Below are 16,494 nucleotides of genomic sequence, written 5' to 3' on the forward strand. Positions count from 1 at the left end.
GATCATTAACTGTCAGTGTAACACCACATTCAAATGAAGATTGAGAGGAGGTTTGGCTCAATGGAAGAGCCTGTGCTTGGCATTTAGATGGTCCTGGGTTCAACCCAAGGCATCTCTATTTAAGAGGACCAAGCAGTAGATGATATGAAAGACCTCTGCCTGAGGCCCTAGAAAACCACTGCTAGTCTGTGTAGAAAATACTGATATTGATGGACCACTTGCAGCTTCGTGTGTGTTCAAGATATTGACCTAGTTCTCTGCAGTCCAGATCTATGGAGCTCAATGGGTGGCCTTTGATGATTAACTATTTAACTGCTTACTCCCATACATTCAGCCCATCAAGATCTTCAGCACAGCCCCTTCTCTTTGTGGCTCTACCTCTCAGATGCAGTAGGGAATCACAAAATATCAGATGTTCCCTACAGTGGTCCTTGCTTGTGGATTCCCCCACAGCTGTTCCCCAAGCCACCTTAGTTTTTGAACTTTTTGCACTAAGCTTTTTGAACTTTTTGCAAATTTTTGGCAGCAAATTTTTGGCAGCAAATTTTATTGATTTATTGTTATTTGCAGTGAGATATTGCAGTCATGCCCATCACTTGAATGGATCTTTCCTCTCCCATCCTCCCTACGTAAAGTCCATTGATTCAAGGTGCCAAAAGAAATCACAGTACAGGGAGAAATATAGCTGACAAAGTCCTTTGCGAATGCTATACAACACAATTCCATTACCAACAGGCAATAATGCAAAGGAGTGTCCAATGTAGCTCATTTTGCTAACTCACCATAGTTTGCAAAGAATTCTTACAGGATCACTGGAATGCTTGTCCAGGAAACACTCTGACAAAAAAGCCTTACCTTCTATGGGTAGTGATGGGCCAAGAATTTGACCCTATTATCATACTAGAATTCCCTCCTGAACCAACTAAAGACTTAAGTCCAACAGCCACAAGTTTGAGACTAGTTTTAGAAACAAATTTCCTAATTTTCAATATCCCGTTCTCACAGTGCCCAATACCTTATGGCTGAGTTATGTGAAGCTCTAACACATCAGTTGACAGTAGGATGAGTCACTGGATATTCCCATATTCACAAATGAGTTCATTGCACTCAATATTTTTGATGCGCACATCTTTGAGACCAGCAGAGTGTTTCCAACAGCACAATACAATCAGGGTTTGAGGCCTATGCATCTGGTTTTTCATACAATAATCTTCCAATGAGGCTGGTTCACACAACTCAATTGATGAGATACGAATATGTGTTGAGCAATCTGAACTGAATGAACTTGCAACTCTACCAGCTCTTCTCAAACAGCATTGTGCCATCACTCATTGTGCCATAACTCAAACAGCTGTGCCATCACTCATGCAACTTTTGGACACTGTGAATGAGCCCCAAGACTGTTCTGTCTAAGAGATCAGGATTGGCCCATCCATTGGACAACATGTGCCCCAGTGACTGACCCTAGAAGGACTGTTTAGAATTAAACTCCTGAATGTCCTGACATTGCTGGAGGTGGAAGTTGGCTTTTCACTGTCAAATGAATTATAGCACTCTCAAAATCAGCCTTGAGCGTCATTAATCTGTTGTTTGAGGATGACATTAAATGGTGTCTGCCTGAAATTGCAACAGAGTAACATTACCAGAACTAAGGTGTTTGTTGCTCTAGATTACAGTGTCTTTTTATGGTGTCATTGCTGTCTTTTACATAGTGATATGGAATTTGACTGTGAATTTAAGCAAAGAAAGCAAGACACTTATGCAATATTCATCCTCCATGTGCAATATTTACAAAGTTACTCCCTTGCTCTATAAAGAATCAGAAAAGGTAAGAAATGGTAGAGGAAGTGCGTGCCTACCACACCAGCATTTTCAGAAAAAGAGACCTATATAGGGTCGCCAGGTCCCTCCTGGCAACTGGTGAGGAATGGAGAAGGGACTTACTGGGAGCAGCAGGAAGGCCCATCCAATCTACAGCGACATGTCTACATCACTTGTCACATGACTTGGAAGTGATGCTTCATTTCTGGAATGCTGAGGCAACACTCTGGTATTTGGGCAAAAATTCTATGGTACATTTGACTTCTACCACAGATTATTTTGCCCAAATACCAGACCGTCACCCCAGAAGTTATAGCATCACTTCTGAGTCACATGGGATGCCCATAGACATGGCACTGTCCCAGGAAAGATTTCCCTTTCTTCTGAAGAGATTGGATCATGCCGCAGTGGTGTTCTGATCTCTCCATTCTATCCTGTGGGCCCATAGTATAGACAGGGCTAGACTATCTGGCACCCTAGGCAAGGGCTAATTCTGGTGCTCCCTCCTCCCCACACTGATAATCAGTTTTCAGAAACAGATAAATTGTAGCACCCAATTCGGAGCCCCCAGAATGCCCGCACCCTAGGCAATCGCCTAGTTTGCCTAGCAGCAGGACAAGCCCTGAATATAGAATGGACTATATTCTCTCCTATGGACCTCTTACATATTCTAATATGCAAATAAGCTCCTGCTGTGCTTTTTCTAAAAAAAAAAAAAAGCCCTAGTCTGATGTATAAAGATGCTTTATATCATTATTGGTTCTTTAACTGTAAATATGAATCTGGGTATTTTCATCGTGGCAATCAAGTTTATGAAAAGACTGATATTCTAACAGGTATTTTGAATCAAATAAGATCCAGTTCCCATTAAGATCAAAGAAAAATCTATGGGGGACTAAAATTTCTCTCACCTTCCTCCTCCCAGTGTTTTCTCTGCAACAGTTACAAATGTAATACAAGCATACTGAAAACCAAATTCTAAGTGCCAGATTAGGAGACCTATGGTTTAATTTAAATTCTTACTCTGTCATAAAACTTTCAGGCCAGTCAGCCCCTCTCAGCTTAATCTACTTAACAGAGTTGTGGCAAAACCAAAATGGAGATGGGGAAAACTAAATATGCTTTCCATTGGAGCAAATAGTATGCTACATTCATTCACCTATATATTCCCTATATATACTCAGCAAAATAGAAATATACACTCAAAGCACCTAATGTTTACTTCTGCGGCACAATCCAGCTGAAGTTAATGACATTTAAGCCCCAATGGGAGAGATTTAAGCAGATGCTGATAATCCACTGAAATAATTTGGAAAGAAAAGGGTATACACTGTTTCCAACATGGAAGCAATAGCGTACAAAAATAGCCCTGAACGTTTATTGCACCATATGTCCACCAGGGGGCCCCTTTGGACTGTGACACAAGTAAACAGTGTCTGCCGACAGAGGCTGTGTTACCTGTGAATCCAGCTTGACAATCACACACATAACCCGATGCTCTGTTGTAGCTGAATTCCAAGGGGAGCTCTGGAATTTTCCCATACCATTCTGACCATGGTAATTCCACACACATACTCCCGTGGAGGCATGGATTACTGCTACACGCGTTTACATCAGTTTCACAGAAAAACCCTGTATAACCTGTGGGGTCAACAACAAAAGAAGTTATTGTAATTTGGGCCTATTTAGAACATCTGATCATGATTTGTGTCCAGTTTTGGCCTGTGATGTTAACTGGGGAAGCAGCACAATTTTCCGCCCAAGGCAGTTAATATTTAACAAGCTACAAAGGATTTATTGACTTCATTTTGTACTGCACCTTGGTGACCCAGATCAGTTTACACAGTTCTCCTCTCCTCCATTTCATCCTTATAACAGTCCTGTAAGGTAGGCTATGCTGAGGTTGTGTTATTAGCCCAAGGTCACCCAGCAAGTTAAACCTGTATCCCAGTCATTCTCCTGTCCTCTATCTTCACAACAATCTTACAAAGTAGGATAAACTAAGAGTGTGTGACTGGCCCAAAGTCACCAGAGCAAGCTTTGATAGCAGAGTGGGGATTCAAACCCGGGTCTTGCAGATCCTAGCCCAACACTCTAACCACTACAACACACTGGCTCTGTATGAGACAGACAGGAATGAGAGAGGCCATGGGAGAGTGTGCATTCCTCTTCGTACTAGTAGGGTTTTGGCTTATTCTCTGTATGTGAAACCAATGGGGAAATATTTACATCTGAGTGAGAGATGCCTCAAAACAAGACCCATTGGGTCAGATTGGCCAATATGTTCCCATATGAGTGCCTCCCTGCTATCCAGTACACTTATCCCATCTTCAGCACTGACAGTCATCCGTCTCTCAGGGGTGCCTCATTTATATAGAGTATATGTATACCCAGATCACACAATCAATGCCATGATTAAAATCTGAGGAATCAACTGCACAAATTGGTCATATGTGCATTTGAATGCACGTATATCCTATTGACAGAGCCTTTTTTGTAGCAGGAACTCCTTTGCATATTAGGCCACACGCCCCTGATGTAGCCAATCTACCAGGAGCTTACAGGGCTGTTAGTACTGGGCCTACTGTGAGCTCCAGGAGGATTGGCTACATCAGGGGTGTGTGGCCTAACATGTAAAGGAGTTCCTGCTACAAAAAAATGCCCTGCCTATTGAAATGTTATGTCACACCTTGCTCCTTTCAGGAGGTGGGGCAAGGGGCTGGGTGAATGTCAAGAAAAGCAGGCACGCTCTCATTCCTCTCTCACTCCCCACCATAGGTAGGGGACAGATTGGTGAATGTGTTACTCAGACTGGTCTATGGACTCAGAAGGCAGCTTTTAGTTTAGTTTAGATGGGGTGGGGGGAGGTAATCACAATAGCAAATCACAACCTATGCATATTCCTTTGGAGTCACATATGTAACCTATGTCCATGTATACAGCTCTATGCAATTAGGATCACATTGAGAGCATCTTAAACCTGTATACTTCTTGTGTTGACACTTTCAAGATAGTCCAGTGAACACAAGTTGGTTGGGGCACAGCTTGTGGTCCCATGATCTCCACCCCCCACCACCATCAGTTGCTAATTATCTTGTACCTTTAGGACATATAAAAGGGGCTACAATCTTTCAGCCTGCAGTTAGTGATGCAAAAAAAGAGGGTGATATGCAATCTTGCACTTTTATTGTTGTTTCTTTTTTATTCCCAGTAGAGACTGTGAGGGCAGGGTTGTGTAGAGTTAGTGATGCCATGCCAGAGCAGAAGAACTACAGAATGTGGTAGTCATTTATATTGTTCTCAGGGTTTCTTTTTTTAAAAGCAAGTTTCTATCCCATATGGCAGTGATGAGGGACTTCAAAGCATATTGGTGATGCTTCATGAAATCTCCAGAGCTATAACAGAATTAAATAGGATTTCTGGTAGTCAGGGCTGAAGGCAACATGAAATGCCCTGCATAGTTCATGGATAACCTATCAACAGAGTAAATGTTCATCAACAGAATAATGTACTAAGGGTCTCTATAAAAATCAGTTTAATTTAACTAGTTATCAGAGTCACAAAACTGGGATTATTTTGGTTCAGAATGTTACAGAGAGGGCATGAGAAAAAGAAGAGCTTACCTGGCATGCAGTGACACAAATAGCTCTCTGCTGTTTCCTCACAAGTAGCGTTGTTATGGCAGGGGTGTGACCAGCAGAAAGGAATGGGAGTTTCACAGTGTAGGCCCATATGTCTACCGTCTGTACAGTTGCAGCTATATCTGCATGGTGGGGGGAGAGAGAGTCAATCTATAAAGAGGCACTTGACAGCTCTCAATTGTACTGATTTTATGCTCATGATTTCTTTATTCTTTGGCTTTTTTTTTACCATACCTATCTATTGACCTATTTACCTCATATAACTGCTTCTTAACTTATTAGTTTTAAGTAGATTACTAAAATATAGGAAAAAGCTAGAACTCACATGAACAGCTGCAAAAATCTGCCATTTATTACATAAAATTTCACAGCTAAAAGAGTGAAAGATCTGCTGTTATCTTCTAATAAAAGAGGTAATGTTTCCATATAATCTATATTTTGGAGCAAAGGAGGAATTAAAAGATGTCTAGGTTCAGAAAAAAAATTACATTCAAAAGCCATGTGATACAAGGTGCCTGCACCACTATCACATACTCTTTCAGACTATAGTATCTTAAGATACTTCCCTTGTAAAACTCTGAATGGTAGGGCGTTAAGGTTGTGCCAATATAAATGGATACCTCTAGTGAGGAACAGTCATACCATACTACTCTTTTACATGTTCAGCTCCATCACTGCACCTCAAAAGCCTCTAGTTTCCTTTTCTCTATCACCTCTGTTGTCCAGTGCTCCCCATCCACACAGACTATGTTGTGGTTTTTACAAACTCTTTTTCAGCATGAAAACTCATTTGCATATTAGGCCACACCCCCTGACATTACCATTGTTTCACACAGGGCTGTTTTGTAGGAAAAGCCCAGCAGGAACTCACTTGCATATTAGGTCACACCCTCTTGATGTCAAGCCAGTCAGAACAGCGTTCCTGCTCAAAAAAAGCCCTGTATCTTCTTCAATATTTAAGAAGAACCCATACATATCAGCATAATACACAAGTGGGGTGAAATTTATTCATGATGCAGATATGTCATTTAGAAAGCAAACTTATTGCTTCCCCACTTCAGATTTCATCACTTCCCAAATTCAAGTGGGTAAGGTTTAGCAAAACCAGTTCCCCTCAAAATTGTCCTGACCCTGGCTAGTGCAAATAATACAGAGCAGCTGATATCTCAACATATGCATTTTGCTTTATCTCTTCAGAGCAGAAGACTGGAACTTGGCATTAGAATGTTTAGTTCCATGGGCAGTCTGACTGCAATATATTGCGTAGTGGCATAAATCAAAGCAATCGTTCAATTCAAGCAGAATAGGGAATTCTAATGGTGTCACATCTGTTCCCTTGCGATAGGGCGAGGCAATGGCTTGCATTTTCAAGGTTTGGTTCCAAAGTATCTAAACCAATTCATTGTAAAATGTTTCTGTTTCATTTTTTAAAAACCCCAACTCTTTTCTTCCTAATTTTCAAAATTACAGCAGTTGGTTCAAGAAGAAGGTACTTGGAAAGTACCATGTTTTAACTTCAAAATACCTACAATTAAATTTAATGCTTTTAAAAATATTATATAGATGGTATTTTACTCCCGTGAGACTTTCTTGATTCTATAAAGGGGTAAAAAATAAATGTTAGAAGGGCTGTGGACAAGTAGGTAATTATCCAGGGCTGATGGGAGTTGTAGGCAAAAAACATCTGGAGAGCTACCATTGGCCACTGCCAATGGTAGCTCTCCAGATGTTTTTTGCCTACAACTCCCATCAGCCCCAGTCAGCATGGCCGATGGCTGGGGCTGATGGGAGTTGTAGACAAAAAACATCTGGAGAACTACCATTGGCCACCCCTGTAAATTTGGAATTGCCCAGTACTTAAAAAATGTTGGATTGAGGTGCTTTCACAAACAGAAATAATAGTTGGAATACAAATCAATAGAAATCCAGGAACTATTCTTCTTGAAGTAAGTCAAATGAAGAAGTTAGACAAAACAAAACAAGTCAGAGTGTCAACATTATTATCAATTGCTAAGGCAGAAATTGCATGTAAATGGTGACAGAAAAAAGGGCCTAGGCTGGAGGAATGGTATAATGCTGTCTGGAATCATTTTGTGTTGGGTAAATTATATCTTTCTTCAGTGATACAAAATTTAGATACTTATAAAAAAAATTTTCAAACAGTCTTGTTTCCGATAGTTCAGTTTCTTCAAAAGAGAGAAATTCTGTCATCTGATCTTTTTTCTTCTTCCAGGAGCTCATTTTTTTTTAAGAATAAATTACTTTTGAAATAAATTTATTTTAAAAATTACAGTAGTTGGTTAAAGGAGACTTGGCATGAAAACTCTGGACTATTTTACAGAGGTGACAGGACCTCTCACTTGTCTGGAGCACACAAGGCATTATGTAAGAACTCACATGATTGCTTCTTTATCTTAGAAAATTCCCTAAAGATGAAAAAAAAATACCCTAGAATGTCTGGAAGAAGAGTCTTAGTCCAATCTCCTTCCTGACATGCTGGTTTTCTACATGTAGGGGATTTTTATATGGTATTCAGGCATGAGGGGAGGGAAGGCAGCTTAGTATAGCTCAGTGTTGTCAGATCTCAAAAACTGAGCAGGGTTGGTATTTGGAAGGGAGACCACAAAGGAGAACTCTGTAGAAGAAGGCAATGACAACCCCACTCTGCTTCTCACTTGCCTTGAAAGCCCCTTCCTAGTGTAAACTGATAAAGCCCAGACACTGAGTTGGCACTTCACTGAGAACCAGACCACATTTGACTGGTGTTAATTAACAAGTATGTCTTTTCAACAAAAACACACATTAGAATGCCTAGATGTTGTTACTTTAATATTGTTTCATTACATAGAACTTCCCTTGATTGATCCTGACCACAGGATAACATACTTCATAGCAGGCCTCAGATTCAGTGGGAGCTCACCGGAGCACAGCTCCTGAACCTTTCTGAGAGTTCCACCTCCTCCTTCTGAGAGTTCCACCTGTTTGTACATTGAATAGTATGTGCAGCTGCATAAAATCACTGGATGAGCTCCACCACCTATTTTTCTACAAAGTGACCCCTGCTTCATAGTTGTAATTTAGACACACATCCTTTTAGGGACCATAGATGATGGAAGTTTACAGAGGATGCTAGCTGGCTAGGGCTGTCAGGTTCTTGCATGATACAGCAGATTCCCTACCCTGGCTCCAGTTTCATGCTGCCACAGCAGTGGTTGGTAGAAGAAAAAAAACTTTTTAAAAATCTCTGATGGCTGATGGCATTAGATATTTTCAAGAAAAACCCCAAAGGGACATCAGTCCACTCTAGGAATCTCTGGAAACTCAGTGGTAAAGCCATATCCAGGGCTTTTATGAAGAAAACCCCCCCAGCAGGAACTCATTTGCATATTAGGCCACATCCCCTGATGCCAGGCCAGCCAGAACTGTGTTCCCGTGTGTTCCTGCTAAAAAAAACCCTGGCCATATAGTTTCTGGCAATTTCCATAGTAGACATCACTTCTTCCGAGTTCCTTTGGAAATTATGTAATTCCATTGGTAGATCATGTCCCCTCATGTCCCCACCTCTCTTAAACTCCTAATCAGCATCAGCAGAGGGGACAGCATGAGTGGGGAGGGGATGCCAACCCCTTCAGTCAGGTGGTGCCCTAGGTGGCCACCTACCTCGTCTACTCCTACACGCCGGCCTTGCTCCTACTGGATGCCATCCAGAGAAGACAGCTAGCACACTTACTATAGGCTTAGAGGGGAGGAGCTGCCAGCAGTACAACTTAGAGAGCATTCTGGGAAGATAGGAGATTACTGCATTTATTTGGCTATAAATGATTACATTTACCGGTAATGACGGAAACCCTAACTTACTTGATTTGCTTTAAAAGCCTAGCTCAACATGGGATCTATCCTGAGAATGGCCTCTGCATATTGCAGCTGATGCTGACAAAGGCTTCATTTTGCTGTACTTGAAAACAGCAGAGATCTGATTCTTGCATGAGAAAGATCAGTTCAGTGGACAGCTTTACTGGAGCATATTACAAAGGGGCATAAGTAACAACTATTCAGGCAGAATAGGGCAGTCTACTCTCAGTCATTAAACAGTAGTAGCAGATCTGAATGTTTCAGATGCATGATCTATTATTGTAACAGGGCTAAAAATACAAAGGAGAACAAAATTGTGCTTGTCAAGTAGCATTTGTTACCGAACTATGCAAACAGAGTCATATCAAAGTAGTATTTGGCAAATATATTTGGATGGTAAAGTGTAACAAGTAGACTTCCTTTGATCAGCTATGGGCTGTTTTTTTTTTATGAAGCAAGCTTGCAAACATCTTCTCACATCTAAAAAACATTTTAGCATCTTTGCCAACACTATAAACAGGCTTTTAAAATATTGCTACACCAACTTTAGAGAAATCCTCATTCCCAATTCAGAACAAAGAACTATCCTAAATGTTACATTCAAAATGCATGCAATAGTAACCCGACTTTTTACAATAGGAAAAAAAAAAACAATATTCATGAGGCAAGCATGATCAGAGAACAAAGAAGTATGGTTTTAATATAGAGTTTCCAGAGATTCCTACAGCAATGTGAGATCACTTCCAGTTTCTCATGGACGTGATGTCATGGTGCAACCACTAGCAGCCCTCCCATGTCCCTGCCCTCCATCTCCCTCTGCATGGGGGGAAAATGTACAATGTCAGTGTGTCAACGGATGGGAGAGAAAGAACTTGAGAAAATGGCAGTGGGGACCACATGCCAATGTGCCATTCCTTGTAAATCACACTACTGGCTTCCCAACTTTCAACTTGGAACATTAAAAATAAGCAGCTCTGAGAAGCGGAAGAAGAAGAATAATTGCAGATTTATACCCCTCCCTTCTCTCTGAATCAGAGACTCAGAGCAGCTTACAATCTCCCATGAAAGATCAAATATTAGGCAGGCAAATAGAACCAGTAAGGTGATAACACACGAGCATTCGGGGTGGATCAGAGGTGTCCCAAATTGGGGTGGCTCAAAAAGAGCCATCCCGAACCCTCCGCATACTCCCCGGCAAGATGGCCCCATCCCATCTGCCAGGTGGCTTGGTGCGATCAGATGTGGGGAGGGGGCCTCAGAGGCTGGACTGCTCTTTTTCTCCCCCAACAAGTCAAGCGCTCATGCGCTCTGGGTAGTTTTTACAAAACAACAACATGGAAATGGCTTGGGGCGGCTTGGTGGATTCACACCACCAAGTCACCTCACTTGCACACTTCCCCATCCAGACGCTGAAGAGGTGAAGAGGCGACTGGTGTGCGGCTCAAGAATTTGCTACCACTTCAACAGTGGTAGCTTTTTGAGTCTCTCTGAGGCTGCTGGAGGGCAGAGTGAGTACAGGATGGGGCTGGGCAGCAGATGTTTGTGTTTGCAAGGATTTTTTGGGTTGGTTTCTGAAACATCTCTGTCCATCTGTTATCACCCCCTTTCACATTTGCAGCCCAACTGACAGAGAGGATAGATAACAAGCGCTGGTCATCTCCTGAGAACGCATACCTGTTGATATCGTCTATACATTGCCCCCCATTGCGGCAGGGCTGACTTGCACACTCATCAGTGTTGACTGCGCAGATATCACCATGGAAGCCAAGTGGACAGGAGCAGTAATATCCTCCCAGAGTGTCATGACAACTTCCACCATTCAGGCAAGGCTGTGACAAACACTCATCAATTTCCAGCTCACAGTTGGTACCTGCAAGAAAAGAATTGGTGAAGAATTAATTTTGCAGGATGCACATGGTGGGGGGGAGACACACCTATTTTGGAAAGTGGCTTCGATTTAGAGGATTTAGTGAGATGCAAGAGGATCTCAGATCCTACAGTTATTTTTAATGCAATAAATCTGGTTTTACCTCCAAGAGAGCAAGAAGTTCAGACAGTGGCTGATAGATGGTTAGTCAATGGCTACTGACATGGATGTGGGATACTGTGACATAAAAAATGTTTCAGCAGTGTGCATCATGGTACCACTAAAGCAGTTTTCACATAAGGGGGAGTCGGTGAGATACACCCTGTTTTCTTGCTTTCTAAATGGCACCAGGACAGCTAGGCTCAGTCCAGAGACAGAAATAACATCCTTCTTGCATTAAGATTGAGTTTTGCCCTGAACCTTCTACTTCCAGATAATATGCTTTTAAGAACTGGGAAGGCTCAGATTGTCTGCTGTCCAAAATACTGGCAACTGGCACTTGATTTGCTGAAGGCAGAAGCTGATACTTTCTCCTGTATGTAGCTGTTTGGCCTGGCTGTGCCCATGGGCCTGGAATTTTGCTCTTTTCACTGTCAGTCGAGTTTCCTGAAGTGGCGTGAAGCCCAATGCACTGTTAGTACTACCTGACAGTGGGAAGATCTGGGATAGAACTGTCAACTCCATGTTGGGAAGTTCCTAGAGGTTTGGAGATACAGCCTTAGGAGAAGGATCACAGTGGCATATAATGCCTTAGTGCCTACCCTCCAAAGCAGCCATTTTCTCCAAGGGCACTGATCTCTGTAGACTGGAGATCCAATGTAATTCCAGGAGATCTCCAGGCTGTACCTGGAGACTGGCAAGCCTAGCTACATGGTTTAGCTGCTGAAAAATCTACTTAACTTTTTAGGACAACTTTTCATTCGGATATGATTATAAATCTTGACAAAGCAACCACATATCAGTTGTCAAAATTATATTGATGAAAACTGAGAGCATTAGAACTGCAGGGAAGCAAGCCCCATGGCTTAATGGTTTTACTTCTGAGGAAATATATATATTCCCCCCAAATAAAACAAAAATTGTCTAAATTGGGGGAATATTTAAATTACCTGCAGCCAGTACATGTATAAAAAAGAAAGGGGAAAAAATGTATTTAAAATAACTGATAAGAATTAAGGTGTCAATTTGTTGCTGGTGTGATTATGGTAATGCACTTTACATGGAGCTGTCCTTGAAAGGAGCCCAGAAACTCTAATAAGTCCAGAATGCAGTGGCAAAGTTGCTCACTATAGCCAGCTTATCCAGTGTTGGAATGTTTTCACTGCCTCTTTGTTTTTGATCCCAATTTAAGATTTTGCATTTGACCCGCAAAGTCCTTTATGGCCTTGGTCCCGGTTGTTTAAAAGGCCACCTGACCTACAAGGTCTCCTCCTGCCCTCCCTTGGTGTCACTGCTGTCTGAGATGAATGGTCACGAGCAATACAACTTTTGCAGGGGCTGACCTCCACCCCCCAAACACATCAACTTTTAGAAAACACACTCTCCCCCCCCCCCAAGAACCTGGTCCTTTTCTTGGGTGGGGGGAACGGGCAATTTTTAAAATTTTCAGTTGGCTTCTCCTTGGGTGGTGTTTAGTTCTGCTTTTTTTTTTTTTTGCTTTCCCTTACCACTTTTCAACTCCTAAGTGACTATATTTTAATTTTAATAGGTTGCCATCTGTTTAGTTCAAGGTTTAATTATTGTTGCAAATGTTTAAAATTTTAATTACTTCTTTTTAAGCTTTTTGGAAAATTTGTGGGATTTTTAGTAGATATGGTGGAGGATATTTTATTAAGGATGATGTTGTATTCAATTCTGTTGCTGATATTTAGTGTTGTTAATTGCTTTGGCCCCTCCAGTGGAGATGTGGTATACAGACATTTTAAACAAACACCGTGCCCATACCCAGAAAGTTAGGATAGAAATAATGTACTGTAATTAAATAAATAGATAGCTTCAACATAGGAGCAAGTCACATGCAGCTGTCCGGAAACATTTTGGAAGTGTTTTCTGCATTTGATAGAATGGAGAAGGTGTTTTTCATTTGAACTAAATTTTACAGTGGCTGTTCTTGCTAAGGAAGTTGTCAGGGAAGCACTGACCCAGGTTCTTATAAGTGACATTAGGAGTACATTTGGGTCTTAAATGGGTTTCCTTCTCCTTCTGTTGTTTAGAAATTATTAAAACCAAAACAAGTTCTCTGCTCATCCAGAAACATCCTTTTTCCTTCGTCAGTTCACCCTGCATTTTTCTGTAATGATAAAAATACCACAGACGGACGCTAGGATTTTGGCTGCTGCTCACCCTTATAAATTGCTGTGGCTCAGTATGCAGCAGAAGTTATTGGCAGATTAATCTTCTTTATTTGTGTTCACTTCCCTGTCGTGCGAATGCCCTGTGCTGCAACCTTGGTTGTGCTGAGGTTATTAGGTAAATCTCTTATGCTTGCTTCATATTGGCATAGCTCAGCTGGTGCAAAGATAACAGGAGAAGAGGGCACCGGCTACCCACTGATTTCTGGCCACCATGCCACCTAGTTTTACTGTGAATGCAGCAATTACTACCAAGCAGCCACTGTGCTCTGATGATTGTGTGGCTTTGGATCTCTTTCAAAGATGCATTGGGTCCAGTTTCACACTGGCTGTTTTATTACAAGTTCAAGAGAACAGTCACTCTCCCCCTCCTGTGGCTGTGCTGATCCATCTTGTGTTTGGAACTGCTGACACTTGTCCGCTGGATGGCTAGAGCAGCTTTGAGCTTTTTCCCAACTGTCATCCAACAGTGTGGCAACTTTATCGTGGTCACTGATGGTTACTGTTACCCAGTGAATATCTGAACGGGATTCAGACTCAGGCTCTCTGGTGAAGACAGGGTGTCATTGGCCTGTGGGTTTGGAGTCTGAAGGTTCATAGTATGTGTTTGTTTTATGGAATGGAGGAAAACAGCATGGATCTGAGAACAGAGAGGCAGCAGTTGAGATGAGTCCCACTAGTATAACAGAGAGTGCTGTATCTGGTGCATTAAGATTATGGCTCCCCCTCCTTGGACTTAATCCCATTTTAATTTCTGGAAGTTACTGAGGCAATTGAATATGAAGTTTATATAGTTGGTTATATTCTGTACAAGCAGGGCTTTTTTTGAGCAGGAACACACAGGAATGCAGTTCTGGCTGGCTTGGCATCTGGGGGTGTGGTCTAACATGCAAATTTATTTATTTGATTTATATCCCACCCTCCCCTCGATGGGTTCAGGGTGGCTCACAACCAGTAAAACAACATCACATAGCCATGTCCAATTTAAGAAATATATGGGGACTTTGGGGTTGGAGCCAGGAGACATTGGGGTGGAGCCAAAAACAAGGCTGTGACAAGCATAATTGAACTCCAAAGGGAGTTCTGGCCATCACATTTAAAGGGACGGCACACCTTTCCAATGCCTTCCTTCCATAGGAAATAATGAATGATAGGGGCACCTTTGTTTGGGGCTCATAGAATTGGATCCCCTGGTCCAATCGTTTTGAAACTTGGGGGATATTTTGGGGAGAGGCACTAGATGCTGTACTGAAAATTTGGTGTCTCAATCTCAAATAACAGCCCCCCCAGAGCCCCAGATACCTGCGGATCAATTCTCCATTATTTTCTATCCGAATAAATCTCTATAGGAAATAATAGAGTTCCCAGCAGACATTTCCCTCCCCTCCCCCCGCTTTCTGATGACCCTGAAGCGGGGGGAGGGTCTCCAAACTGGGGGATCCCCTGCCCCCACCTGGGGATTGGCAACCCTAACATCACAATACAAAACTCAAAACAATACTATACAGTAAAATAACCAGCAAATTTACAAACAATAATCAGCAGCTATCCAAGATCTTTAATGGTTATAGCACTCATGGTGTTAGTACAGTGGTATCGGCTGAGACTGTCAGTTCTATGGTGTGGCAGCTGTCTCCCATTATTCACTGAAAGCAAGTAGAAAAAGTTCATTCTTACAAGCCCTGCGGAATTGTGAGAGGTCCTGTAGGGCTCTGATGTTATCGGGACTGCATTCCATCATGTGGATTTAGAGGTAACTTATATAGGCATCGTTTCAGTGCTGGATGATTGTGTTTTTGCATGTTCTCTTTTGTAAGTCAGTATGGACACAAAAACTTGGCATGCTCCAATCAAGTTTTATGTCTGGGTACAAAAAATGTGGCACTCTCTTTCTTACTGAGGAAACAGTGTAGCACATTCATCTGAATTGTGGTTGTGTGCTCAGGTACACTATGTTTGAAATGGTACATGCCAGGTAGCCTCAAAGTAAATTCATAGAAGTTCCAGGTACCTATGTTACACATGCTAAGAAACTCGTGAGAAAATCTTGTGCTTATGCATTCTTATTCTCCCTCCCCTCAGCCTCAGTAGAGAATATGTTGTGATCTGGCACCGCTGTATATCTCTATGAGCATATACATTTTTTTGTGGTAATGGATTTATTTCATGGTACACACTATGTTCAATAGACAGGGAGCATGCTTAAACCTGTGAACTGTTTCTGCAGCCTCCTGTGTTTTAGAATCTACATTCTGGGCCATTTGAGTGAACCAGTCTTCAGATACAGAAGTAATGCATATTATCTCAACAGACATCATACAAAGCCCCAGTAGTTCTTGCTTTACAAATTCATCATAAGTAATTGTAATTTTTTTTAAAGTGTGCATTTGCCAGACTCTGTCTAGTGACCGTAAATCTGTCAGGGCTTGTTAACTGTGGCTCCCTGTGAACATTTGAAAGCACCGCAACCAAAATAAATGCAGTGTATCAGAGTCTCAGCATCGCCAGATTCAAAACTACAGGCCAAAAAACATCCGGATCATTAACATGAAACCACAGGATTTGCTATGTTGGATCAGGCCATTGGTCTGTCAAATCAAGTAATCTGCCTTAGGCAACTGAGCAAAAAGCCCTTTCCTTCCATAAAATGTCTAGCCAATGTGATGGATTGTATATGGGAGGGATTTCCCTCTGGTCTATACAGCTGCAATCAACTTGCAAAAACATGGGATTTTAAGGGACATGGAGGAGAAGGCAGGAAGCAGAGCAGATAGATTTGTGTTGGCACCTGCATATATTGCCCTGCCAAAAATCAAAGTGAATCTATGATAAAAGTAATGAATCTTATGTTTATGTTCCCCCAAAATTAAAACAGAAGGCTTCAATCCAGCAAATCAATCACTGTCTTCTTTTAAACGTGAATATTTTTAATGGGAATATATATATATATATATATATATAT

General features: G+C 41.7%; 1 protein-coding gene across 1 annotated transcript in view; it reads right to left on the bottom strand.

Annotated features, from left to right (window-relative positions):
- The window catches only part of CRB1 (crumbs cell polarity complex component 1), a 164,251-nt gene that overhangs the window by 99,882 nt on the left and 47,875 nt on the right, over positions 1–16,494 (bottom strand). Inside the window, exons 3-5 of the mRNA XM_060232358.1 lie at positions 10,989–11,184; positions 5,445–5,584; positions 3,280–3,462 (exon numbers count right to left, since the gene is read on the bottom strand). Of these exons, the coding sequence (XP_060088341.1) occupies positions 3,280–3,462; positions 5,445–5,584; positions 10,989–11,184 (519 nt within the window). The remainder of the gene's footprint in view (positions 1–3,279; positions 3,463–5,444; positions 5,585–10,988; positions 11,185–16,494) is intronic.

Source organism: Heteronotia binoei, chromosome 2 (genome assembly GCF_032191835.1).
Source record: "Heteronotia binoei isolate CCM8104 ecotype False Entrance Well chromosome 2, APGP_CSIRO_Hbin_v1, whole genome shotgun sequence".
NCBI classification, from domain to species: Eukaryota; Metazoa; Chordata; class Lepidosauria; order Squamata; family Gekkonidae; genus Heteronotia; species Heteronotia binoei.